This window comes from Micropterus salmoides, unplaced genomic scaffold (genome assembly GCF_014851395.1).
Source record: "Micropterus salmoides isolate LMB-PRFRI ecotype aquatic unplaced genomic scaffold, ASM1485139v1 Ms_hic_scaffold_1, whole genome shotgun sequence".
NCBI classification, from domain to species: domain Eukaryota; kingdom Metazoa; phylum Chordata; class Actinopteri; order Centrarchiformes; family Centrarchidae; genus Micropterus; species Micropterus salmoides.
Genome location: NW_024040040.1, coordinates 60,932,610 through 60,959,084, shown reverse-complemented (window position 1 = coordinate 60,959,084; position 26,475 = coordinate 60,932,610). Strand labels below are relative to the sequence as shown.

The window sequence follows — 26,475 nt, the reverse complement described above, 5'->3', positions numbered from 1 at the left end:
ACTAATCTCACCTGTAAAGAATAAAACGCATGTTAGCAGCCACCCGTAACACCTAGTGTTCAGACATGTGAACAAATTCACTAATCTAATCCCTCAAACATAACACAACATAATTGAACTTTTAGGCTAACCATCACACACGTTAACATGAGAGAGGCACAGAGGCTGACTGCTCAGATTAAATCACAGTTGTCTCTGCAGTTAACACAAGAAGGGATGATCTTAACAAATAGAAAAGGGGGAAAACTGCCCCACAGTAACGGAACACAAAGAACTGTGGCCTGCCGACCAAAACACCTTGTTTGTACACATGATATAAACCTGTTTTGCACCATTTGAGGGGGATGTGACCCCGCTTTATTATTTCAGTCCTGCAGTTTTAGTGTTTCAAGGCAAGTAGAAGAAAAGTCAATATAACAGGACAAACCTGAGATACAGAGCGCTGAGCTGGGATTGGTTTATTCCCTCAGCTACCTGGAGATCTACAACGAGAGGGTGAGGGACCTGCTGAGGAGGAAATCCACTCAGACCTACAACCTGAGAGTCAGGGAGCATCCAAAGGACGGACCGTATGTAGAAGGTGAGAGTCAGAGTTCACCACCAAAACTCTACTGGAGAGTTGTATTTTACTTTTAGTTCTCGAACTTATCTGCATGAGTTTGGTTGAAGTCTTATTTGTTATTAACTTATTATGCATCCTGATTTCAGTTCCAGTTTTACTGTGTTCGCAGTGGGTTCAGTATATGTATATATAATTTTTAGGTTCAAAATCTTATTTAGAGGTTGTACCAGAACAGGTTTACATGGTTTAATTTTCAAATTAAACTTAACTTAGAATCTTAAAAATTTTCATACTGCTAGGGCTGGGTATCGAGTTCAATACTTTTTAGGCACCGACCGAATAGCCTCAATACCATCGAGTATCAAAAAATGTCTTGTCTTTCGGCACCAAATTTTGATACCTAAAGGTTCTTTAACGTAAATGAGCCAATAAGCGTGCAGCATGCTTGACGTGCCCAAATCTAAAAGTGATTGTAATTGGCTGTGGTGATGCAAACACTAGTTCACGCCGGTTATGTATAGAGACGTGGCTCATGGAGGTAAAAGTCTCAGCGCCCTACTGCCACCGAGCTTGCTTCAACATGCCCACCGTACGAGCAGTATTGAGCAGTAGCGTCGCTACAAGTAGCTCTGTTACTAGTTTAACTATATTTCTCAGTAGCTTGGTGGTAGCGTCGCTGTTTTCTGAATCAGATCAAATCAAAGCTCTTTTATTGACCGAGTAGCTTCCACGCACGCACCATTTTCCCAAGCATTTCTAAAGGATCAGTAAGTGACGCCACCGCCACACATGGACCTGTATGTGCAGCTGGTGGAAGCGCTTCCGTGCGACGGTGACATCACTTACCGATCCTTGGGCTGATGTTCGCGACTTTGCTGCAGGGGAATGAAGACGCGGAATTGAGTTTACTTTCTATTGTGATAGTTGTTGCCTGGCCACCTGTTCCTCTGGTGAGGAGGAAACTTTGATATTTAGCGGCAGAAACTTGTTTTCATGAGATGAGAGATCTCTCTCTCTCTCTCAGGCCTATTGCCATGAATGTTTAGGTACAGTATAGATCCTAATGTTAACTGTCTTATTCTTTAGAAGCCAACAACAGAACTTTAAATACACTTCTGAGAAGTTTTGAGGCGAGAAATCAACTGTGTAGAAGTCAAATATCGGCAGTCTGACGAAAATTGACGGTGAATCAAAAATGTGTTCAAACGTTTTCGGAGTTGACAAGTGCCAGCGGGTGTCAATATATAGCTGCAGTAACGTTAGTGGAGGCTGCCCAGCAACATAATGGAGGTTAGTGCTGTCTGCGCCACTGTAGGGTTAACGATAACCAGTTGACATGCATACAATCAATAACTTTAGGCACACACCCTGTGATGGTTAGGGTAAGAGCAATATACTTCGGGGGGCTGTCAGGAATTGTTAGCCAGCTGGTGCTAGTTAGCTCCAGACCACTGCAGCCCAACACAGCAGACGTGTCCAGCAACTGCTGAACAATAGTGTCAATGTTCGTAACGCTATTCTATCATTAAATTCTCAGTAATGTTGTAAAGTTTTAACCTAAATCAAGATATATCTGGCTCTTGATGTACAGAATATTCTTGGTTCTTGAAACTTAAAATGACTTTGGAACAAATAAAATCTACAACAGTATGAATTGAAACATTGCTTTATTATCATTACGCTATTATAAATACATATTTACAGTATTAATATACTATAATAATATTATATAATTATAGTATCGAGTAAATTTTAACACATAATGTACACTGATTGGTTGACACTTATTTATCGGGTCTTTTGTTATTTTTTTTTTTAATGGCTCTGCGTGGGCCGAACTGCCGAGATAAACATCATCACGTTTTGCAGGCGGTGGCTTAGGGGACAAACCATATATGGAAGTTCAACTTCTGTCACGTTTGTCTGCGGGCCGCAGCTGGACCCTTCTCGGTAAACACGGCTTCGGTTCAGCTGTACATGTTGCCGACCAGCTTGGCAACATGGACTGGAGCAAGAGTTTCAAAGTGGTAATTAATCTGTAACAAATGTGTCTTTCATCCATAAAGTTTTAACTGAGCTCTGTCTCTACATCACAGGAACAATTTTATGTCCACTGACTGCCTGGAGGGTAGCTAGTGTTTGGAAGGGAGAGAAGAGCTGTGTGCTGCAGCTCACTGTTTTTGAGGGCGTGTCGGAGTAGCCGCTTGGCGAGTGTTATATGAGGCGCATTTAGCTTTCATGAAGCTAAATGCGCCTCATATAAGGGAAGCGGCTGGACTACAAACGAGCTGAGTTTTTCAGAGCAGAGTTTTCTGTGGGAGATGGGAACTCCCTTTGGGCTTTTTCACTTTGCAAACCTGTTACATGCACAAAAAAGGTATTTAACTCAATCAAGGAGAGGGGAAAAAGCAGAATACCACCTCTTTAAGGCTTTTAAAGGAGATGAACATGCACCTGGTTAACGTGATTTCTCAGCGTTTTGTTTACCTGTTTACTTCCTGTGACCTGCTCCCTCTGTCCTGATCTCAGATCTGTCCAAACACCTGGTGCAGAACTACAGTGACGTGGAGGAGCTGATGGAGGCCGGAAACATCAACCGCACCACCGCCAGCACCGACATGAACGACGTCAGCAGCCGCTCTCACGCCATCTTCACCATCAACTTCACACAGGTCAGAAACTGTTTAGAGAGTTAAGGATGTAAATATTTCTGTGGAGGAAACTCGACACCACAGAGGGAGAAAGTCTCTAAAAATAAGTGCTTTAACTTTTTGGTAGTACAGGTTTTCTGTGTTGGGACCTGAGATTAATTACGTAAAGGCAAAACAGCATATCGAGAAAATGATAGTGTCAGTTATGGCTATTTATAATTTTTTATTTTTTTTTTTCAGGTTGACAGTCACTGAACTGAAGTCTCATTTGTTTTGACTGAAAGTTTGTAATAATAATGCAGAGTATTTGTCGAGAATAGCTACAGTTTTTTTTAAATACGTAAAAACATATCTTTTCAACCACAGGTCATTGTAGGCAGATTGTGTCACCATAAACTATACAGCGATCAGCCATAACATTATGACCACTGACAGATCAACATTAATTACCTCTTTACCATGTCACCTGTCAGTGGGTGGGATATATCAGGCAGCAGGTGAACATTGTGTCCTCAGAGTTGACGTGTTAGAAGCAGGAAAAATGGGCAAGCATGAGGATTTAAGCTAAACGACTGGGTCAGAACGTCTCCAAACCGGTCTGCAGAGGTCAGTACCTATCAACCGCTGTCCAAGGAAGGAAAAGTGCTGAATCGGCGAAAGGGTCATGGACGCACACAGGGAGGCTGGCCCGGGTGGTCCGATCCAACAAACGAGCTGTAGGTCAAACTGCTGAAAAAGTTGATGCTGATGACCGTGGCCAGCAGGTGGTCATAATGTTATGGCTGATCGGTGTACAAACTGTGTGGAAACTATGTGGAGGATATGCAAATGAGCTTCTGTTTCTGTGCCAAAATCCCTCATAGAAACTGAATCTGATTTTGTGTTTTATTGAAAATCATTTCATTCGTACAGTTAGACATAATTGCATCTTGTATCGCTCTCTTTCTGTCAGGCTAAGTTCGATGCAGAGATGCCCAGTGAGACGGTCAGTAAGATCCACCTGGTCGATCTGGCCGGCAGCGAGCGAGCTGACGCCACTGGCGCGACGGGCGTCCGCCTGAAAGAGGGAGGGAACATAAACAAGTCGCTCGTCACCCTGGGCAACGTCATCTCTTCTCTGGGTCAGAAACAGAAGATAATAAATCTGAAGTGCTTTCTGTGTTGTTTCAAATTTCGTCTGTGTGTATTTTTGGCTCACTTTGTTTGTCGACTGAACATCTGTTTCCCGTTTCTGTGCAGCCGACATGTCGCAGGACGGAGTGAACACCAACCTGAAGAAGAAGTCTGGGTTCGTGCCCTACAGAGACTCCGTGCTGACGTGGCTGCTGAAAGACAGCCTGGGTGGCAACTCCAAGACCATCATGATCGCCAGTGAGAAGCAAAAACATGAAATCACACGCAATCATTTAACATTTTTCAAAAAGAACTGATGTGTATTTGATGTTTAAAATAATTTCTTGTTGCAGCTGTTTCCCCCGCCGACGTGAACTACGGCGAGACGCTCAGCACTCTGCGATACGCTAACCGAGCCAAGAACATCATCAACAAACCCACCATCAACGAGGACGGCAACGTCAGGCTGATCAGAGAACTGCGGGCTGAGATCGCCCGACTGAAAGCTCTGCTGGTTCAGGGCAACCAGGTAACAAGCACTGACGGAGCAGAATAAAGCCACAGAGACTCGGTACAGTATCTGTCTGTCTGCACAGATTCAGGGACGTCCACTGAGGATTATTCAGAGGGAATCTGGTGGTAAAACAAAGGGATGAAAGGAAACGACAGGTTGGGGGAGCAACAGTGAAATGAACAAAGGCTATAAAATGTTTCCTACCTACGTAGTTGGACTGAATTCTGGAGATCGCTGTAAAGAAAATGGACTTAATGCCTCTTTAGTTAATTTTTTATTTTGATTAATTGTGGTTTTCTGTCTGTAACTTGCTACTGGCTTGAACAATAGTGAGCATTATAATTGTAAAACAGTCAGCCCAGTCAAGGTGTTTCTGACCCGTGTGTTTGTGTTTGGGTCAGATTGCTCTCCTGGATTCGCCCACTGCTCTGAGTATGGAGGAGAAACTGCACCAGAATGAAGCCAGAGTGAGTCTCATGATGTTCTCATTGGTTTGAACCTGCTTGTTGGAAAGGTTGAAAAACACGACCACTGCAGCACCTGATTTGAAAACTGCTGCACCGAACACGACATTTATTTAAAGTTCATGTGAACAGGATATAGTAAGCAAGTAAAGTTTATTTAATCAAGGTTCTATATAATTACACAACACAAGGTTGTACAAAAGACAGTTTGTAGTTCCTTTATGCCACTTAAGTAAATGTGTATTAAAATATTTTTACAGATAAAATGGATAAAATAAAAAAAACATAGTTACTTATATAATGGGGAGAATGTAAACAGCAGCAACAAGATGATAACACGGTTTCATCTTTACATTTAAAAGTCTGACATTTGGGAAACAGAGTCCATTTTGAGAACCAAACATCATCGATGAGTCTACCTCCTCTCATCTGGCTGGAGTCTTGTGCTCTGACAGCTCTGAACACGGACTGCCTGCCTAGTGCTTGATCTGGGATGTTGATCAGCAGGGCCGGTCTTTATCAAGCTTAAGCGCTGAGAATTCATGAAATTTACTCCTACTTTCAAACTTAAGAATAAAAGCAAGTTATCAAATTTCTTAAAGCTAAAAATCACTCTTACACTCCAGGTATTTAAGAGAGCTCCAGAGGTCTCTCAGGTGGTTAGGGGCTGCCACTAGGGGCTTGTGACAGCAGTTAATAAGACGGGGTCGGACAGCGCAGGCATCGTCTTTGTCAGCTGGTGTGTGAGGGACGTCATCTCACCTCTGACTTTACGCAGAAATACATTTTCAGCTAAATTGAAGGTTGGGATGACTCTTTATTTATTTGCCACAGGAAAAATGGCACCTACAGCTCCACACACTGTCATGCGTTTCATTGACTTCCCAACAATTATTTTATTGTGTATCTTAATAATTGAATATTCTTAAATAAGGAAATCTATTCAGTGGTTGGTCCTTGGCTACATCATCATCCGAAGTCCTGTTTGCAGCACAGCAAAGTGTCGTGAATCAGCTCCCAGACAGACACTTAAGATTTAGTCCTGCACCTCACTCAAATTAGGACTATGATGCTTGATAACTAACTTTTAAGGTCAGCAGCACTGAATTCTCAGCAGTGTTCTTATAAGTAATTCTGAGATGCTTGATAAATGGCCCCAGGTCTCTGTAAAGATGTGGGCAACAGTCTCTGAATTCTGTTGCATGGCCAACATGAGTCTCGCTTTGTCCAGAACAGACCTTTAGGAGCAGCCTTAAGTCCAAGCAGGGCCAACATGGCATAGCACCTTTCACAGACTGAGGTGCCAAAGTGCTTGACAATAGCAAAATATTAGAAATAAGGCCATCAGCAACAACATTGTTAAACTGATCAAACATGAGCATAAGAGTCTTCAGCTGAAGAGTTTTCCTCCTGGTTTCTGTTGATTTGTGCTGTTTTGTGTTTGCAGGTCCTGGAGCTGACTAAAGAGTGGACCAACAAATGGAACGAGACGCAGAATATTCTCAAGGTAAGATTGCGCGTTTGTTTATTATCAACTGCTTGGTTTTAACCTTTGGAAACCAACAACCTCTGTCAATGTGTGCTTGGCAGGAGACGGTTGTACTGAATCTTTTAAATTTGGTCTTCCATTTGTCACCTAAAAACATGTGGTGGTGTTTACACAAACGGAGCTTTAAATCTGGCTGATCATTTTTGTCTTTGTGCGCAAGCTTGATTGTTTTTGTGAAAGTAGAGCTGAAATCATATTTGTGTCTGCAGGAGGAGACTCTAGCTCTGAGGAAAGAGGGCATCGGTGTGGTGTTGGACTCTGAGCTGCCTCACCTCATCGGCATCGACGACGACCTCCTCAGTACCGGCATCATCCTGTACCATTTAAAGGTCAGAAATAACCCGAAGCACTTCACCTGTTGGACAGGACAAACAGCTCTCACAAACTTTATTATGTACTCTGTCTTTAAAACATGTTTCACCAAGTGTTGTCTCTGCTCATATCAGGATGGAAGTGAAAGTGATATTTAAGTCCACAGGCTGTGTTTTTTTTTTTTTTTAAAGTACTGGGAATAAAAAATTCTCGCTTTTTCTGTTTTCACCTCAGGAGGGACGGACATACGTGGGCAGAGAGGATGCGTCCACCGAGCAGGACATCAGTGAGTGTTTCCAACAGATTGTCATACAGTATGAACCTGTTCTTTATCAACAACTAGGAGGAATGCTTTTTAATAAGCTGCAGCAGAAGACAAACGCCATCTTCACAGGTTACAACAACATTAACAAACAAGCAAACAATCCGTTTTAAAACGGCACATTTCATTTCACTGGAAATGCTCCACAGAAAAGCGAAGGAAATATAAGCCAATACATGCCCACATAAAACTCAGCCACCTGCGCAATAATTCCATTCATTCCTCTCTACTAAATATTTTGCGGTCAACTGTTAGTGGTATTGTAACAAAGTGTAAGCGATTGGGAACAACAGAAGCTCAGCCACGGAGTGGTAGGCCACATGAAATCACAAAACGGGGTCTGCGCATGCTGAGGCGCACGGTGTGCAGAAGATGCCAACTTTCTGCAGAGTCAGTAGCTACAGACCCTCAAACGTCGTGTGGCCTTTGGATTAGTTCAAGAACAGTGCGTATAGAGCTTCATGGAATGGGTTTCCATGGCCGAGCAGCTGCATCCAAGCCTTACATCACCAAGTGCAATGCAAAGTGTAAGATGCAGTGGTGTACAGCACGGCGCCGCGGGGGGGGGTATGGTGTGGGGTTGTTTTTCAGGGGTTTGGCTTTGCCCCTTAGTTTCAGTGAAAGGAACTGTATTGGATAATTTCATGCTCCCAACTTTGGAAACAGTTTGGGGATGGCCCCTTCCTGTTCCAGCATGAACACCAGTGCACAAAGCAAGGTCCATAAAGACAGGGATGAGCAAGTTTGGTGTGGAGAACTTGAGTCCTGACCCCAACCCGATAGAACACCTTTGGTTGACTGCGAGTCCGGCCTTCTTGTCCAACATCTGTGCCCTGAACTCTCAAATGTGCTTCTAGAAGAATGGTCAAAAAATCCCATGAACACACTCCTAAACTTTGTAGACAGCCTTCCCAGAAGAGTTGAAGCTGTTATAGCTGCAAAGGGAGGGCCAACTCCATATTAAATACGGATTAAGAATGGGATGTCATTAACCGTCATGTTCATGTAAAGGCAGGCGACCCAAAACCTTTGGCTATATAGTGTATAAGCAGTGTTTGATCTCTAATGTAGTGTTTTAAGAAATAATAAACTAGATGGCAAGTATTAATCTGTTACAAATTAGTTTTTCTCCAACAACAAAATAAATATCTTAATAAAAAAATTAAGTGCTGATTCGTTTGTGATTCAAATGAATTAAATAAAACATGTATTTGTTATATTCTTAATGAGGAAAATCATATTGCAATAATTATAAATTTCGTTTTATTGCCCAACCTTCTTTTCAATCCATTTCTTTTAAACACTAGCTCTATAACTTTATATATTGTAATTGTGCAGAAGGTGTTTGGCAGTGAGTCGTATCCATGTCTCTGCTGTGTGTTCCTCCTGCAGCCCTGCATGGTCTGGACCTGGAGAGTGAACACTGTATGTTTGAGAGCCAGAACGGTACAGTGACTCTGGTGCCGCTCGGCGGGGCTCAGTGTTCAGTTAATGGAGTTCAGGTGACGGAGCCGTCGCAGCTCAACCAAGGTGAGAGGACGTTGTCTCGACTGTTTTAAAATAAACATGTTTAAACTTCAGGCGTGAAAGAGGAGTCTGCCCTGTACAGTTTTCAGTTGTTGTGTTGTCGTCCAGGTGCTGTTATTCTGCTCGGCAGGACGAACATGTTTCGGTTCAACCATCCGAAGGAGGCAGCCAGGCTGAGGGAGAAACGGAAGGTGAGACCGGCTCTCCTCCTTTAGGACCTGAAGGTTTCACTGAAGCGGTTTTCACAATGAGACTGATGTTTGACCTTTACCTTCTCCTCAGAGTGGCCTGCTCTCTACATTCAGCCTCTCTATGACGGATCTGTCCAAGTCCTGTGAAAACCTGTCCACTGTGATGCTCTACAACCCCGGGTGAGTGTATAAACACATAAATAACAGCAGCTGCTGCATGTGATTATCAGCTCAGACTGGGGCTGGGCGATATGGCCAAAAATGTTATCACGATAAAAACATTTCATGTCATTCGATATCGATAATTATCATTATTGTTTTATTGCCCAGCCCTAGCGCAGATCCTGCAGTGCATCTCCCCCTCTGCATCCAGACCACTTCAGGACTTCAGGCTCTCTGTTTTCAGGGCTTCTGGTCTCAGCATGCTGCAGATCAAATTAGTTTATCTGCATTTGTACAGCACTGACAAAGTGCTTAATTAAAAAATGTGTCTCAAAAATTCAAGATTCACAGATCATGAAGAAACGGATGGATTCTGCAGGAAAAAGAGATGAGAGTCAAAACTTTTAGAAAACCAGGATGAATTTCCAGAGTTCAGTTACTAGATGATCTGTTTCAGCACACAGGGCTCCGTCTGGAGCTCCTTATCAAACATAGTTTTGACTTCTTGATGTTTATCAAGGTAGCGTTAAATGTTTTCTGTTTGAGAAAATCTGCTGGACACGACAAACATGTTGCACCAGTACAGCCTTAAAGGTTACGTCTGGTGATGTTTTTGAACATTAAACGTAAATGTTAAACGCCTCCAGAGGATGAACACTAAAAGCCAGTTTATACTTCCGTGTTGAATCTACACTGCAGCCTGTCGCTCACCTCCCCAAAAAATGTAACTATATGTCACAGCGATGCAGACTGCAAGAACTGTGATTGGTCGGCTTGGTAGCGTCGTATTTCCTCCTACGCGTTTTCTCCTTCTCCGTCATAGTCTTCTCCTTCTCCTTCTCCTCCACATGTCGTACATATCTCCTCCGATGTCTTTCACTAAAAGTAACTCATGTTCGGCATCGATCAGCTCCCACGCCAACACGATCTGCTCAGTTTCAGTTGCCGTTGTTTGTAGCAGCCAAGCGGGAAGCTTCCAGTCTGGCTCCATTAGAAATAATGATAAAATGAGGCTCCTTCTCAGCTGATTTATTCCCTCAGTAAACACTTTCCTGATAAGTTTATGGTGTCAGTCGCTAGTTTAAAGTCTTCTTTAACACAGCATGATGTTCATTTAGTAAATTATGGTCCCATTTAGAGGAACATAGACCAGAAAGCAGGGGAGGCTTTAGGGCGGGATTATCTATGATTGACAAGTCATTACCATGGCAACCTGTCAAGTTAGTGACTCGTACCCACGGCACTGTGTAAATTTAACCAGCACCATTTAAAAAGCTTATTAGGAGTCAGCTGTTCACTTTCTCTGGTGAGTACATTTAGTTTTAAGACTGTTGTTCGCTAGACAAAGATATCAGCCCTGTTAAAATGACAAAAATGCCCAGTTACAGTTGCACCTAGCTAAGCAAGCTAGCTAGCTCCGCATACAGCTGTTAGCTCCAACGTCTCGTCCAAATCAGGTCACGTCCCGTGTTGCTGGTTGCAAAAACTCAACATGGTGGCGTCCTATCGGCCAAACTCGAGGCTTCAAAATGGCGGTCCACAAACCAACGGGTGACGTCACGATGACTACGTCCACTTCTTATATACAGTCTATGGTAGCAGCCTACTCCAACAAAGAAGAAGAAACTCAACAGTGGCACATGGAAATAATACCGCCAACTAACGTTTTGGTGGTGTAATGTCAGGTAACTCGGACACCAACGTACAAGTTTAAATGCTCATCACGGCGTGTAGTCTACACCGCCGACTGTGGCGTAGACTCAACACAAGTATAAATTATTATGAAATGGAGCTTGTTTTTCTCAGTGTAATCTGGTTAACTTTAGTCAAATATTTCAGTGTTTCAAGGATTATTTTTTCACACATACAAATGTAAAGGGAGAATTTCCTCTTGTTTATTTTGGTCGGTCATCTTATGTTTGTCCAGAACAGAACCTGTTCTGTGTAAGCAGCAGTGTGTTTTGTTGGATCATGAAGCACACAGTTTTTTCTTTTAATCTGTACAAAGCCCGCTGGAATTAACTATCAACCCCGTCTTGTTGACAGTCTCTTCACTGAGAAGGGCCCCGTCTTCCTCAGGTAGACTCAGCCGTCCACTTCCTGTCTAACTGTCCCGTTTTTGACACAAAGACGTGTGTTGACTAGTCCAGTCTCTCAACCTGATCCCTCATTGTCCTTTTTTATTGTTTTAAGTTTGCATTTGCACTTCACTTTGCTGCTTCTGTCTCCATTTTGACGTCTGAGAGTAGAGAATGTATCATTGCTTTTTGCACATCGCCTAGATTTCCATTTGAAGCCTGTCATGTTGTTCGTTGACTGCTGCTTTCACTCATTGCACTTTAGTAGCTGTTGTGTTGAATGGTGAGGTGTGTGTGTGTGTCTTTGCACTTTGTGGCTAAAGGAAGCTTAATGGAAAGTTTTTGTGTTTTACAGGTTGGAGTTTGAGAGACAGCAGCGAGAAGAGCTGGAGAAACTGGAGCTGAAAAGGTATTTTCTCAAAGACTAATGAAAGACTTGACCATGTTCTGAATCATAGGATTAATGTTCGGTTGAATTTTATCACACTTGTTCTCTGCATTGACTCTGGTAATCAAATCTGTATTCTGTTAATCAATTAATTACATTTAACTTTCTGCTTGGTTCTGTGACTGAAGTTAGAAAACCTAATAATTAATTCACCTTTTGTGGGAAAGTATCAAAGAAACAAGAGAAATGCTGCACTCTTATATGATGAGAAAGCTCAAACACTTTTGAGTTAGCAGCAAAAGATTTGGACTGTTGAGGAGAAATCCTGTTCAAGCTCAAGTCATCATCAAGAAATCATGTATTAGGGGTGTGACGAGATCTTATTCCACGGCACACATACATTTGTTTCACACAATGAAAAACAAATGGAAAACTGATAACGTCGACTCGCGGAGCAAATAAACTCCGCACAGCTGATGGAGACCAAGTGAACCTCCCTCTCACACTGAGTGTTACAGAATGGTAACTGTTTAATGCTCAAAATTCAGCATTTTTTAAATAGTGTTGGCTCAAGAAATGAGATTTGAAGTGTCTCGTCACAACCCTGCAATTTATGTATGTTAATGCTTGAGTATGTTGCTGCTGTAGGAGGCTGATAAAGGAGATGGAGGCGAAGCACCAGAGTGAGAAGGCAGAGCTGGAGCGCCTGCAGCAGGAGGTGGAGAGTCAGCGTAAGGAGTCTGAGGAGGTGCAGCAGCGGATCCTGCGGCAGGAGGAGAGCCTCCGCCACCGCAGCCAGGACATCGAGAGCCGCCTTCGAGACTTCCTGGCCGAGAAGGAGCGCTTTGAGGAGGAAAGGCGCTCGGAGATCCAGGGGGAGGACCTCCAGCAGCGGAAACGGCTGCAGGAGAGTGAAGCAGAGGAGGTGCAGGACGAGGAGCAGCGGCGGCAGCATGAGGCGGCAGAGAAGACGGAGATCTACCGCGAGCTGGAGAGGCTGAAGAGGGAGCGCGAGGAGCAGAGGGTTCGTCTGGAGACTGAGCGGCGGCGGCTGGAGGAGCAGGAGAGGGAGCAGCTGAGCCTAGTGGGGAGGCTGGAGGAACAGCTGAGAGAGAAACACGAGGCGGCCACCACCCTCCTGATCCGGGAGGACGCCCGTCGCATGGAGGAGGAACGCCGAGCCCTGGCTGAGATCAGAGAAGCTCTCCTCCGTGCCAAAGAGGCTGGGGAGCGACCAGATGTGGAGGATGCCAGGGAGGAGGCGAGATCTGCCCAGGCCCGATACACAGACTTCAAGGAGGCTCAGGTGAAGGAGTTGGGCCAGCTGGAGGAGGGGCTCCGGCAGCAGAGGGAGCACCTAGAGAAAGAGGTCGCTGCTGAGCGTAACACACTGCTGCTCCTCGGCCACGGCCTCAAAGAACGGCAACAACAGCTGAAGGAGGCGCAGGAGAAGGGGGCGCAGGACGCTACAGCTGTGTGCCACGAGGAGCAGCTGGTCAAACAGGTGGAGCACAGACTGCAGTGTAAAGAGCGCCAGCTGGCAAACGTGACCGGCGGCCTCCTCCCGGCGCTGGCCGAAGAGAAGCAGAGAGCCATGGAGATGCTGGAGCGCAGCGGCGGAGGAAGCAATGGGAACTGCGACAGCCCGCCGGGGCTCGACAACACGCTGTACCAGGTGGAGAAGGAGCTGGAGGACAAAGAGGAGAAACTGAACGTCCACTGGCACAGCGCTCAGCAGCTCCAGCAGCTCCAGGAGACCTACGAGTTCACGGCCAACGTGGCGCGGCAGGAGGAGAAGGTGAGGAGGAAGGAGAAGGAGATCCTGGAGTCGAAGGAGAAGCAGCAGAGGGAGGCGATGGAGCAGGCCGTGGCCCGGCTGGAGAGGAGGCACTCGGCCCTGAGGCGCAGCGTCTCCCTGGAGCCCGACACAGAGGAGCAGAAACACAAGAGCTCGGCCATCAGGAACCTGAGGACGGGGGCCGACCTGGACCAGCAGAGGTCAGAGCCGTGTGATAAAACTTAACAAACGTACAGATATACAATATATATTGTAGCAGATAGTTAAGAGTTAAATGAAGTTATAAAGCTGCGTGATTAACCAGGTAGTTAACACAGTGATAAGTTGTTAAAGGCAATAACGTCTGAAAAATCCTTTTGCGGGAGAACGGGAGTGTTCAATTTTAGATTCAATACCTTGTTATTTTAACATACTTAAATAACACCCGCAAACAAAAGGAGGAAGCACAGGACATAACAGCAAAAACAAACAAGTGATAAAAACTTTAAATGACCATCGTCTAACAATAAAACCTGTATGCATTAAAGGTCAAACTAAATAAATAAATAAATAAATTTGTATGAGGCGCTGAAACCAGCACGTTTTGGTTCACTTTGATTTAAAAGAAAAAGATAACAGAAGCATGTAATGGTTTAGATTTTTTCTTCTAAATCCCATTTTCCATCAACACACTGTCTCCTCACTTTGTGCTGCCCCCTCCTGTTTGTACTGACACTGGCGTGAAAATGCCAGAAAATCTGTGGTGCTGCTGCTCATAGTCCTGTTATTTTTATTTTATTTTTTATTTTTCCCCCTCCAGAGTGGAGCGGGAGATCCAGAAGCTGAGACAGAGGATCAGTGAAGGGGAAGAAAACAACAGGACTCACTCCACCAGTATGGATGAGAAGACGAGTCACAACAGTTCCCCGGTCAGCCACATCCAGAGTCTGAACACCCTGCTGCCGCTGTCAGAGGACAGGTACCCCACAGACCTCTGCTGCCTTAAAACTGCAGGGCCTCTGCTGCTGCTGCTTTTCATACAGATTTAAAAGGATTATTTCAGTATTTTTAAACCTGGGCCCTATTTTGTTAAAATGATTAGCAGGTATAAAAAGTCTCGCTCTAAAATCTTGTGAGCGGCGAGTTGTTGCAGGAAGATGCCTGTGGAAACATTGAGTCAGAGAGAAGTTGGCGTAACGTAAGGACATAAAATCTTGCCAGTAGCTCCTCTTCGTACACAACAAACTCCCCTCCTTCGTTTCCACCGGCGTCTACAGGGTCCAGGTTTAAAACGTACTGAAATTATCCTTTAACTTTCGTACTTTCGTCTCAACACGTAGATCTGTTTCTTTGTACTGTCACTGATTAATTAGGTTAGGATTTGAGGATTGATCTTTCCATCAAGCGTTTGGTTTCTTATCCATTTGTTGACATTGTTGCTAACGTTGGTTTTTCATTAATATGCACCAGGATAAACGCGTACATTGAGGAGGAAGTCCAGCGACGGTTACGCAAGATGAATCTTCTGAACGGCAGCAGCAGCAACATGGACCTGTCTCTGTCCTGTGAATCGCTCAAGGTATTTTGGTAATCGATTAAATGTGAGAATTTGCTGTTCTGTGTTTTAATATTATCTGAAGACATGGGCTTGGACTGTTTACTGGTGTATGATGGCCCAAAGTATTAATTGAGTAATTGGCAGGTTAATTGATAATGACAATAATCTGTAGTTGCAGCCTAAAAAGTCTTGTGATCGTTTTGCGATTATGGACAGAAAATAGTTAGTGTGGTCTGTTCAAGCCAAGAAAGGCCGGGGTTTCTCTCCAGTTGAAGTAAAGGATCCGGCTGCTTTACAGCACTGGCCAGTTCTAGCTGTAGCTGGTAAGGTTTTGTAGACTTAACACATCATCATCTGGGGCTTCATTTAAATTTTAAAATTCTTATTTCACTCATAAAAGTAAAAAGTGCAGCCGGTCCAGTGACAGATTGCCGTCAGAAGCGTTTTTCTCTGTGTAGAACTGATATTTAGCTCTTTAACCCTGCAGGAGGAGGAAGATGTTAGCGACTCTAGCTCTGTTAGATTAACAGATGAGGTAAGACCAGGTTCTGCTTGCTCTGAATGTCCCAGTGAGACTTTCCCTGCTCTGTAATCTGCATGACTTTCCTAAATACGGTTATGGATCCACTCTTCCATCAATCAGTTTGGGTTGTAGTTCTTTAAACTGGGTTCTTCTGCACCTTTTTTATTTATCCTGGTTTAATTCTTTATTTTTTTTCCCACTGTCATCATGAAGTATAATATACATTAATCAGTTTAAGAATATTCACTATATTATTGAGATTTATTGAGAGTTGATGTTTAGTTTTATTGTTTTCAGGATGATGAAAAGCTGCAAAACATTAATCCAAGGAGGCTTAAATATGAGGTAAGATCAGGATCCTATTTTGGTTTTAGGATTATATTCTAATTTAATTTAAATGAATCATTAAAAATCTCTAATCCTGTTATGATTTTACAATGACAAGGGTTCCGTATACTTTGCATTGTATAAAAAATATGCCTGTTATCGTTCATATGCATGGTACAAATTACATGTAAATATAAAGAAATCTTGACATGATTCCTCATAATTTTAGAAAATTCAAGAAATTGTGAATGGGTTTCCATATTAAATCTTTAAGGGTTGCCAAACAGGCATACACAGACACAATTTTGTTTTAGAATTCCAGGCACTAATATCAGTCACTCCAGTGGGGTTTTGAAAGTACGAGATGGAGGCTGAAATAGTGAATTTTGTGACTTGTGAACTCTGAATGTTACAGTTGAGTTCTCTTTTTTTATTTTTGGAAGAACCAAGGAATGGAAGCTCATTCTCCTCCTTGTTTTTTTTTTTTAAGACGGTAGCAGAAATGGAAAGCAAACTAGCAAAACACAAAACACCTTGAAATGATCAAAAATGTTATATTTTAGCTCGCAACAATCATACATGGGTAAAATAGTATTTGCAGATGCCTTTTTCCCAATCGAACAAGGTGCAAGATGGGTGGAGTTTGAGCCAGAAACTTCCATCCATCCAGTCACAAAGGGAGGGTATCATCATTGGAATTATTTGCACATGCTACTTTGCCCACGTTTGATTGGAATTTAAAGTTTTTAAGAGTATTTTTTTGTACACATCATCCTAATTTGCATGCCAAACCTTCCTCACACTGTTTGTTTCGAATCACTTACAACTGACCTGTGCACCTGGTGATGGAGGAACTGTAATTCTCAATGGGGTGGATTATGGACGCAATATAATTCAAAGAGCCTTCACGTCCTTCTTCGACTCCCCCTTGTGCACACAGAGAGCCAGCGGGTTGTGGTCTAGCTTCCTGCCTGCCCCGGAGCGCGAGGCAAACTCCCCTCTTCACATCGAAGAAAACATGTTGGAGGAACCGGAGAACTGCCTCTTAAAGCTTCACATAGAAGAAAAACTGGAATCCCCAGCTGAAGTCTTGATTGAAAAAATGCCTTACAAATATGGTGACAAAAACAAATGGTGGCGAGGAGGAGTGAAAATCCCTCCAGGAGACGAGGGCCGAGCTGTTTGCGAACTTGACTGTTGCAACAAAACCCTGGCAAACATCGAGACCAATGGAGTTTATGAAAACAAGAATATCACTGCTGAAAGAAGAAACGATTCGGCCTTCTGTGTTGATGATGATAAAAAGGTTGACGATGGAGCGAAAGAGTTGCTGGTAAATGGACGCTCTCTTTCTTACTCACAGGTCAAAGTCAGACACCAGACATGTGACTCGGGGATAGGAGAAGATGCAGAAATTTCCAATAATCAGTTGTCAGAGTCACAGAAAGAATCCTTTAATGGTCAAATCAAACAAGAGGCCGACACAGGAGCTGAGAAAGTGGCAGCCAGCAGGGGCTATGTTGTGGGGTATGTTGCTGGAAAGCTGTCTGAAGCATACAAAGATGCTGGTAGAAGGCTGCAGGGCACACGGGACATCATTCGAAATGTACCAGTAGATGAAATAAAAGTTGTACTCTCTCGGTACGTGACCATGATGTCCAAAGAGCTGCCACTTGTTCATCTAATGCGGCTTAAACCGGAGCCAGAACCTGTAAACAGAGTCAGTTTGGTTGATCTGCCGAGGGATCGCACCCTTGGTCTTACTCAGAATTGCAGCATGTCTGCGATCCCGGGCATCTCGGGATGGCCCGAAGGCTCTCTGTCGTCTCTCAGAAACGCCTGTCCTGAAGTGTTTTACCAGAGGCTGGTCCAGCTGCCGCCAGCTTTGTCTCGGCTGCAGTCACTTTCATCCCAGAAGATGCTAGAAATGCTGGAATCTCTGGTTCCTCGAATGAAGTTCAACAAGCTTTTGAGCATCTTCTGGCTGAAAACTGCCAACAGCAAGCAGCCGACTCCAAAGTCTGGGTGCTTGGTTTTGTCGGAAAAGGACATAATAGTGCTGTCTAGTAAAACAAATTCAGATGACACCTTAGCGATTTTTCACCATTTTAATCTCGTGGAAATCAAGAAGGTCGAGGTTAGCTTGGCAGGGCAGCATGTCCGTCTAATGGACTGCACCCAGGACACCATCTTGGCCGTCTTCACCCACAGCAAAGAGCTCACCCAGGAATTCTGTAAGGCGTTACTGAAGGCCCTTTCTCCTGAAAAGTTCCCTGAAGGGACTGACCAACACCCATTACTCTTTGATGACCTCATGGTCCTCTCTCTAGATTGGACATCAAATGTTCCTGACATCATCCTGGACAGCGGTCTTCAAGTCACCTCCAGATTTAAGCGGGTCCTCGCAGACCTTCTCTACATCATCCACGGGAACATGGATGGTCCCGGCAAACCTTCCATGGCAGACATTTGTCCTCTGCTCTACACCAGCGTCAAGGTCATGAACTCCACCCGCGTGCATCAGGACGCCATTTTTCAGTTCCTCCTGACGGACACTCACGTGGCTCTGCTCCGGGAGGATGGCGTCTTTCACCCGGTGCCACGGGGCTCCAGCATGGTCCTCGCCCAGCCCCAGTTTCAGGGGCTCGAACTCCGGAAGCGATCGGAGATCAGATGCCTGCTCGTGAGGCAGACTGACAGCTGGCTGGTGTTAGAAATCACGTTTGCAACTCACAAACCACCGACTCAAGAAAGGAAGGTGGAGTCCAGGCTCTGCTCGGCTGAAGTGCCCTCCGTCTCGGATTACAGCAGTCGGTGCGACTCCTGGAAGTTATCTTTCGGCTGCACCTCAGAAGCTGTGATCTTGATTAATCATCTGTGTACCTGAGTTACAACACCTGAAGGCAGTTTCACCTGAACTCACTCACAAATGCAGTGTGCTTTACCTGTGTTCAGGAGAAGCAGAAAGTGTTCAGAGTTATTGTCCAAGAAGGTGATTCGTCATTGTGCCAAAGTAAAATGGACACATCTGAAAGTCTTTTTTAAAAAAACAGTTTTTAAACATTTTATAAACTTTTCACTCCATTATTCAAATGTTATTGCGTGATTTTGCCATCAGGTCAGAGAGATTGTAATGTGAGATGAGGAAAGTGTTGGCATAACTGTAATCTCTTTATATGAAGTCATAATGATGAAGATGAACCATTTCTACATATTAATGACATAGATTAATTAATCTGTGTCCTTGTCTGTTTACTGATTTTAGTCGTGTTCTTGTTTGTTTTTTGATCTGGTTCAAAATGTTAAAGTTTAGTCTAGATTTCTGCAGAAAACTTTCAGAAAAATGATTGTGATCTGCTGACTTGAAGAGAGAGGGAGGGTTTGTCTGATGGAATATTAATAGTGTGTATTTGAAGGTTTAATGTACCTTTTAAATAATTTCACATCGTAAGAACATGTTACGTTTGTAAACAGATTAATAAAGATTGAACTTTGTCCGATTCTTATCGTCTGATTATTTTTGGCTATCATAGTAAATCATTCTTAGTCAAGTTCAGAAATACCTTCACAGTCAACCCTTTACTCTCCACCTGTTTCTTCTTCTTCTCTTGTCCTGTCTTTTTTTTTTTCTCCCGGTGACTTCCTTCCTCTGCAGCACCTGGTCTCTCGTCCTCTCGCGACGAGCGCCGATGGCTTCCAGGAGCCCGTTAAAGTTAGCATTCCTCGTTACTTTCTCCGCGGGCAGGGGAAGGACGAGCACTTTGAGTTTGAGGTGAAGGTGAGTTCATTTTTTTTTTTTTTTTTATTTATTTTTTTTTTTTCTCGAAATTCTGGTTTTATGGTTCTAAACTCAAACTCAGTGGCAGAAATACTTTATACTTAGGTAAACGTAGTAAAACCACAGTGTAGTGCTTATACTCAAGTAAAGTAAGTATTAGCATCAAAATAGACTCTATACTACAAAATTAAAATGGCCTATGTCAGAATAATTTGTATTAAATGATTTGGATTATTGATTTATTTATGTTTGAATCACTTTAATGTTGCAGCTGGTAAAAGTGGGGACAATTTTAACTAGTTTATATATTGCTGGATAGTTTAATCTTTAATAAAACATGGAAAAATCATATTTTGTATTATTCTGAATCTGCAAAATAACTGAAATTAAAAAGTACATTGTTTCTCATTAAAATGTAGTAGAGTAGAAGTATAAAAGTACCATAAAATGGAAATACTCAAATATAATTTTGAGATGCATGTATTTTACTTAAGTAAATTTCCGCTGCTCAGTGGCCACTTTATTAAGCACACCTGTACCTGTGTGTCTAATGCAATCCAATACAGCAGCTCTGCCATAACATCTATCGCAGTTTCAGTTTTCAGTTTTTGCTGAACATATGAATGAATATGTAAATTCATTTGTTTATTACTGAGGTCCAAGTTAAAGTGGGTGGTGTACTGGACTACATTTTATTTAGACATCCCCAGTTATATGAAAACATATATGTAATTAAGTTAAGCGCCGTTCAGCCTTCGTGTTATGCGTTTGTCACGGCTTGCAGTAATTCAGCTGCAGGTAAAAACCCACGCTAGAATTACAGGAGGAATTTGGGGACAAACTTGATAATATGATTAATTTATATAAATATCGCGTTAAGGTTTCTAGATGAATCTCAAACTTCAACGTGGACAGCCCTAATTTACATACACGAGGGGGCAGAATATTCGAAACACCTCTGAATATAATGCAGTCCAATACCGTCACTAACGAGTCAACAGAAACCTTTTAATAAAACTTTATTAACAGTTGTATTGGAATGGTATCAGACTGTTCAGGTGTACCTAACAAACTGAATATTTTTGGTAAATGTTCGTCTGTACTCTGGATCTTGTGAGTTAGCTGTGTGAACCTGTAATCTGGCTCACAACCTGAGCTCTGTGCTGATCTAAAACTGACAGACTAGCACCTTCCTGTGAAGCTTGTTTTGGCGGGAAACTGATGGGTCCAATATTGAACTAAAACAAGTCTGCCTGCAGTACATGAAAGCCTCAGAACCCAGTTTTGTTGGTTTGGTAAAAATCTTTTGTCATGTACAAAGGTTAGAAAGGATCATATCTGAGTCATGCCCATGATTTCGTACACTGAAGTGTAAATGTGTAGATTTTTTGTGTAGTTTTCATCAGCTGTTTTTGTCTCTTTCATCAGATCACCGTGATGGACGAGATGTGGACGGTGTTCAGACGTTACAGCCGCTTCCGGGAAATGCACAAGAGCCTCAAATTAAAATATCCGCAGGTGAGACTCTCTGATCCACTTTAACAAAATATTCACATTTGAACCGTATTGGTCTTTGTTAACGTCACTTAAGTCCACGATGGTCTCTGTTTCAGCTGGCCGCTCTCGAGTTCCCTCCCAAGAAACTGTTTGGAAACCGAGACGAGCGGATGGTCGCTGAGCGTCGGAATCACCTGGAGGCAAGACATTTTAATACAGTTTGATTCTCACTAGGGCTGCAGAATTAATCAAAACATCCAAATCACAGCAGTGTTTTGATGAAGGTAAAGTGTGTGACTGTACAGCAGAGACAGCCTGGCCTACAAATCTTCTCCAGATGTCAGAAAACACATTTCAGACCTAGAGCTGGGCAATAAAACAATAATAATTATCACAATATAATTTTCCTCTATATCAATATAATGTTCAATATATTGTCAATAAATATTTGGTTTAATTCTATTGAATCAAAAACAAATTAGCACTTCATTTTTCTATCAAAATATATACTTTGTTGAGGAAAAGGCACTGAAAAAGATTTACTAATCAAATTTGTTAAATTGTTTTTATCATAATAGTTTTGAATGTTCTCCCTCAGATTTGTTGAGTGATCCACTGTTTGGCATCAAGTGTTTGTCCCATTCTGACCATAAAGAAAAGTTGGACCACATGATTAACCATCTGGTTTCTTCAATTTTCAGTCAGGAGCAAAAATCAGCCTTTAAACTTGAAAGAAATAATGACTTGACATTTATCGTGATAATTATCGATATCGAATGACATGAAATGTTTTTATCGTGATAACATTTTTGGCCATATCGTCCAGCCCTATTCAGACCCAACAAATGTCACTTCCTCATGATTTTCTTTGTTTATTGTGTTTCAACGTGATAATACAGATACACAAGCGTGTAATGGAAAACATGATTTTAAGTAGGGCTGCGACTAACGACTGTTTCGATAGTTGATTATTCAATCAGTTATTAAAACGAATAATCGGCTATTTGGATTACGAATCACAAAATTACACAATGCCTCTCCTTTAGCTATCGGCTTTTAAATCAAACCTGAGGTTGTTTACTGTATGTGGTAATTATCAAGATTGTGAAATAAATATTGCTTTCAAAAAACGTTTCTGCTAACCTGAACAGCTGATCTGCAGTCTAGTGACGGAGGAGCTTACACACCGGTACTGCAACACAAACTGACACTATATTTATACAAAGAAAGGAATAACTTTGTCTTACAGTTGCCGAATTTATAAGAGGGGACCAATAATAACGATTTTAGTAGACAGCGTTTCACAAAGTTTATATAGTTTCCCCTAACTCACAACTTACTAAACTGTTTCTTTTAAGGGAGTCTGGGGCGGATTAGCCGCCGCCGCCGCCGCCTCACACATAGACGCTGCAGTTCACAACCTTTTTGGCCGTGTGAAGAGTCGAATGCTACCACTCTTGTGGAGGTTTTAGGTCATGAAGGTGTTAATACCAGCGCTGATGTGGTGTTTTTTATTAACCGTTCACATCATTTCCCTCCATTTAGCTGGCGTTGTTGCTTTGGCCCGATGACGTCATGAACGAATTGATTATTAAATACGTCAATTCTTTGTTTCACCCCTAAATTTTAGTTTATTTTTTTTAGTGAAAAGAAAAATTGTGATGCTAAAATGATCATTCCCAGTAATCGTGCATCATATTGCAAACTGTAATATCTGTCAGAATAATCCCAATATAATTAATTAATTATCCAGCTCTTTGTCTGAGAAATACAAATGTTAGAAGTTTAGAGGAAGGGGAGCTGACTCTGTGCTGCTGCTATGGTTTTTTTACAGCGTTATCTGAGGAACTTGTTCCGGGTGATGCTGTTGTCCTCGGGCTCTCCTCTCAGAACTGACGCAGACGGTTTCCATCTCACCAAACACGCCATCTGCGAGTTCTCGCCGTTCTTCAAGAAGGGCGTCTTCGAGTACAGCAGCCACGGCACCGGCTGATCTAACTGTGAAGCCTCGGAAATCCTCTCCAAGTCAGAACAAAACAAACAAACTGCTCGGTGCCTTTTTGTTTCTTGGGAGAATCACCTCAGAAGGTCAAAGAAGGAAAAACTTGCAGGTCAGTTTCCTCTCCATCCTCCCGTCATCCTGCGGGACGAAGATCTCCAAGCTGCCACGTGCTGTCCAACTCTTAGTGGAAACTTTATCATGAACATTAAAATAGGAAACGTTTCATTTCTGCATTATATATCCAGCCACAATTAATGATGCAACTTTGTACGGTCAACAGAATCTCTTGTTCGTAACAAACACTTTATTTCACGCAAACGGCTATATATTAAATATATTTACATGCTGCTTTGATATTTACGGCAACTCCCTCGTGTAGTGACAAAAAGTAGAAGAAAACACTAACGCTGTCGGGAAAGTCCCCGAGCAGCTCAGTGGAGATTTATCCTGAAGAACCACTGCTTTCATCTACTGCTGAAACAATTAGTTGAATAACTAAATGGTCAATCAGGAGAAAAAAGTAACTTATTAAAGGTACCTGATAATTAATTGTTTAAGTAATTTACGTGCACTTGTTTCAGCCTCTTAAATGTGAGGATTTGTTGTTTTTCTGTGTTCAGAATCATTGTAAACCGAATATCTTTGGACTGTTAGTCTGACAGAATGATGCATTTCAGTACATTAACTTTGGCTCTGGGAAATTCTGTTGGACATTTTATAGACTAAGCAATTAATTTATTTTTGTCAGTGGGCTGGGCGAGGCATTAACGCTGGCAGGAGAACGGGTTCGATCGCCAAAATGCCTCGATGGCGCTGCAGAGCGGTTTGTGTGAAGGACACGTTTGTTCGTTGTTACATTTCTTTGCATGCAGACACGGTACAAAGGATGTGAAGTTGTGGTGCTGATGCGGGTATAAATTAATTACAAAGCGTTAAACACTCTGATGCTACAGTTTGTCCGACGTGCAGCCTGCATGGAAAACGGAGCGAATATTTGTACGGCAGAGATTTAAAAGCTAAAGTCCCAAAAAATAGAATTGTTGTCAGACTGCTGATGTGACTCCAGCACTGTTTACAGATAAAGAGCAGACACAACTCACCAGGCACTAAAACCACGGTAACACTGTGGAAGAGAAGCTCAAACCATTCAGGAGTTGGGTTCATCGTGGTCTCACCTGCTCCAGTTTCACAGTCACAATTCTTCACGTCAGGTGCCCATAAGAACACTGTCTTCCTGCAATGGTTCCTCCTGTTGGACATGGATCCCTTCTTAATGTTCATTGGACGTGATTGAGAACAAATCCACACTCTTTCTTCTGTGCATAAAAAAGATTATCTAAAGTTAATATGAAGCTTTAACCATCCGAGTTGGAGAAATCAAGCGGATATTTTTCACAGTTACTAGACTGCTGAAGCCTCATATTAGTTTCAGATAAGCGTGTGGATTTTGTCCACTGACATCATCATTGTTAGATGGATCTTTTCAAGTCTAGTGTGAACAGGAGGGGATGATTACAGCAAGAAAAACCTCGCTTTTAAATGTTCATATGGTCACCTGAAGTAAGTTTTAACTCTTACCCTGCAAGGTAATTGTATAATTTTAACACAGTGTGTAGTTCAGAGTCATTTTCAGGATGTCCAGAAAAACAAACATGCAACTTGACAGTGATGTACAGAAACGTGTCTGATCTTTTAGGCTGAACACCTCACAACCGTTTCACAAAGGTTGCATTTAAAGAACCGTTGTTCACAGGACTGCGTAATAACACAGGAGTTTCTATTTTTCTGGTTGCTCAGTACATTTGAAAATCATGTTGAGTTGAATGATAATTTATAATAAATAAATAAAAATAATAAAATAATTTTTGCTAAAACACTAATATTCAGCAAGAAAATATTTTAATTAAAAACCTTATCAGTCAGATTAAACGCAGGAGAGTTCTCAGCTGCCAGAAACTTAATTTAGGAATAAAGAAATAATCTGTCTTCACACCAGCTGTGAGTGAATGCTGTCAGGACGCTAAGACCTTTACCAGCACTAAACTGTCTATTCTTTTTTTTTTTTTTTTTTTTTTTATGAACCTTTGAACTGCTAAAGGTTTAAAGGAAGTCCACACAGCTGTCACTGATGGCTGTCGAAGTTGGAAAAGTGCCCTGTGGAGGTTTCACACGGCATCAGATCTCATTTAAACTGAACTGTGACTGCCACGATAACTAACATTTAACCACTTTTTTATACAAATACTTTCTGTGCCATCTGAAAACATTTCTTCTAAGTCATGTACACCACCGGTCAGAAGTTTTAGAACACCCCCATGATTTCAGTTTGTATGTAAATCTAAGTAGTTCAAGTTCAGTGAAAAACCTTAAATGGGACAAACGTATGCAGCAAACTGCTAAAAACAATGTTTATGACACACATCAATATTATATATAATAAAGTCCAAATAAAGCTTCTGAGGGTGTATTAACAGCTGTTCCAACATGTTTACTGTAGAAATGTTTAATTTCTTTCCACTGCTGCAGAATAACTTGAAGTTGTTCTCAAATTTACATCATTTTTCAGTTTTTCTGACCTTAACTTTGTCTTTACCTTCTTTGGTTATTCTGCAGCAGTGGAAGGAAATGAAGCCTTCAAACATCTTTCTACAGTAAACTTGTTATTACACCCTCAGTGTGTGCATGTGATATCGGCAGGGGTTGAAACAGCTCCACTTTCAGAATTCCCAAATGTCAAGTAATCCCAGTTTTAGTGCCAACGAATTCCAAAATTTTACATGACAACACCAAATTAGCCATAAACGTATTCTTCAAATGTAGTTTTATCCTCACATTTGAAAGGACGTTGTGGTATTTAGGAGCATTTATTAGTCTTCAAAGTTAGAGATCATAAACGTCTCTGTGTAGTTTGGTCTGTGTTGGCGCTTTTCTGAGCTCTAATCACTTACTTTACGAATTCATCTAAGGAATATTTGCTTTTTAAAGCAGCATCATGAATTATTGAATTGGATGGAAGTTTGGCGAGAGGTCTATTGTCATGTTTCAGGACATCAAGAGTTGCTGAAGAGCCACGGACAAAAAGTGACCCACAAACCTGTAAAACAAACGATTAGAGCCTCAGAAGATGACTGTGTTGTTTCGTATACATGACGCCATTTTTCCTCACTGTATCTGCACAAA

The 26,475-nt window shown here is 42.3% G+C and overlaps 1 protein-coding gene across 4 annotated transcripts in view; it reads left to right on the top strand.

Annotated features, from left to right (window-relative positions):
• kif16ba (kinesin family member 16Ba) overlaps nucleotides 1–24,235 on the top strand; it is a 33,707-nt gene extending 9,472 nt beyond the window's left edge. Inside the window, exons 6-27 of one of the 4 annotated variants that reach the window (XM_038734520.1) lie at nucleotides 471–580; nucleotides 3,092–3,234; nucleotides 4,166–4,334; nucleotides 4,453–4,584; nucleotides 4,680–4,855; nucleotides 5,242–5,307; nucleotides 6,752–6,811; nucleotides 7,063–7,182; nucleotides 7,400–7,451; nucleotides 8,880–9,017; nucleotides 9,123–9,205; nucleotides 9,297–9,385; nucleotides 11,801–11,854; nucleotides 12,482–13,831; nucleotides 14,431–14,589; nucleotides 15,081–15,189; nucleotides 15,656–15,703; nucleotides 15,989–16,036; nucleotides 19,674–19,796; nucleotides 21,225–21,314; nucleotides 21,410–21,493; nucleotides 23,128–24,235. In XM_038734520.1, the coding sequence (XP_038590448.1) occupies nucleotides 471–580; nucleotides 3,092–3,234; nucleotides 4,166–4,334; nucleotides 4,453–4,584; nucleotides 4,680–4,855; nucleotides 5,242–5,307; nucleotides 6,752–6,811; nucleotides 7,063–7,182; nucleotides 7,400–7,451; nucleotides 8,880–9,017; nucleotides 9,123–9,205; nucleotides 9,297–9,385; nucleotides 11,801–11,854; nucleotides 12,482–13,831; nucleotides 14,431–14,589; nucleotides 15,081–15,189; nucleotides 15,656–15,703; nucleotides 15,989–16,036; nucleotides 19,674–19,796; nucleotides 21,225–21,314; nucleotides 21,410–21,493; nucleotides 23,128–23,286 (3,562 nt within the window). In that variant the 3' untranslated portion in view covers nucleotides 23,287–24,235. Of the gene's footprint in view, nucleotides 1–470; nucleotides 581–3,091; nucleotides 3,235–4,165; nucleotides 4,335–4,452; nucleotides 4,585–4,679; nucleotides 4,856–5,241; nucleotides 5,308–6,751; nucleotides 6,812–7,062; nucleotides 7,183–7,399; nucleotides 7,452–8,879; nucleotides 9,018–9,122; nucleotides 9,206–9,296; nucleotides 9,386–11,800; nucleotides 11,855–12,481; nucleotides 13,832–14,430; nucleotides 14,590–15,080; nucleotides 15,190–15,655; nucleotides 15,704–15,988; nucleotides 16,037–16,958; nucleotides 19,520–19,673; nucleotides 19,797–21,224; nucleotides 21,315–21,409; nucleotides 21,494–23,127 lie in introns of those variants that run through there. The other 3 variants (XM_038734526.1, XM_038734508.1, XM_038734515.1) reach the window with 3 other exon arrangements.
• Nucleotides 24,236–26,475: the final 2,240 nt, after the last annotated feature.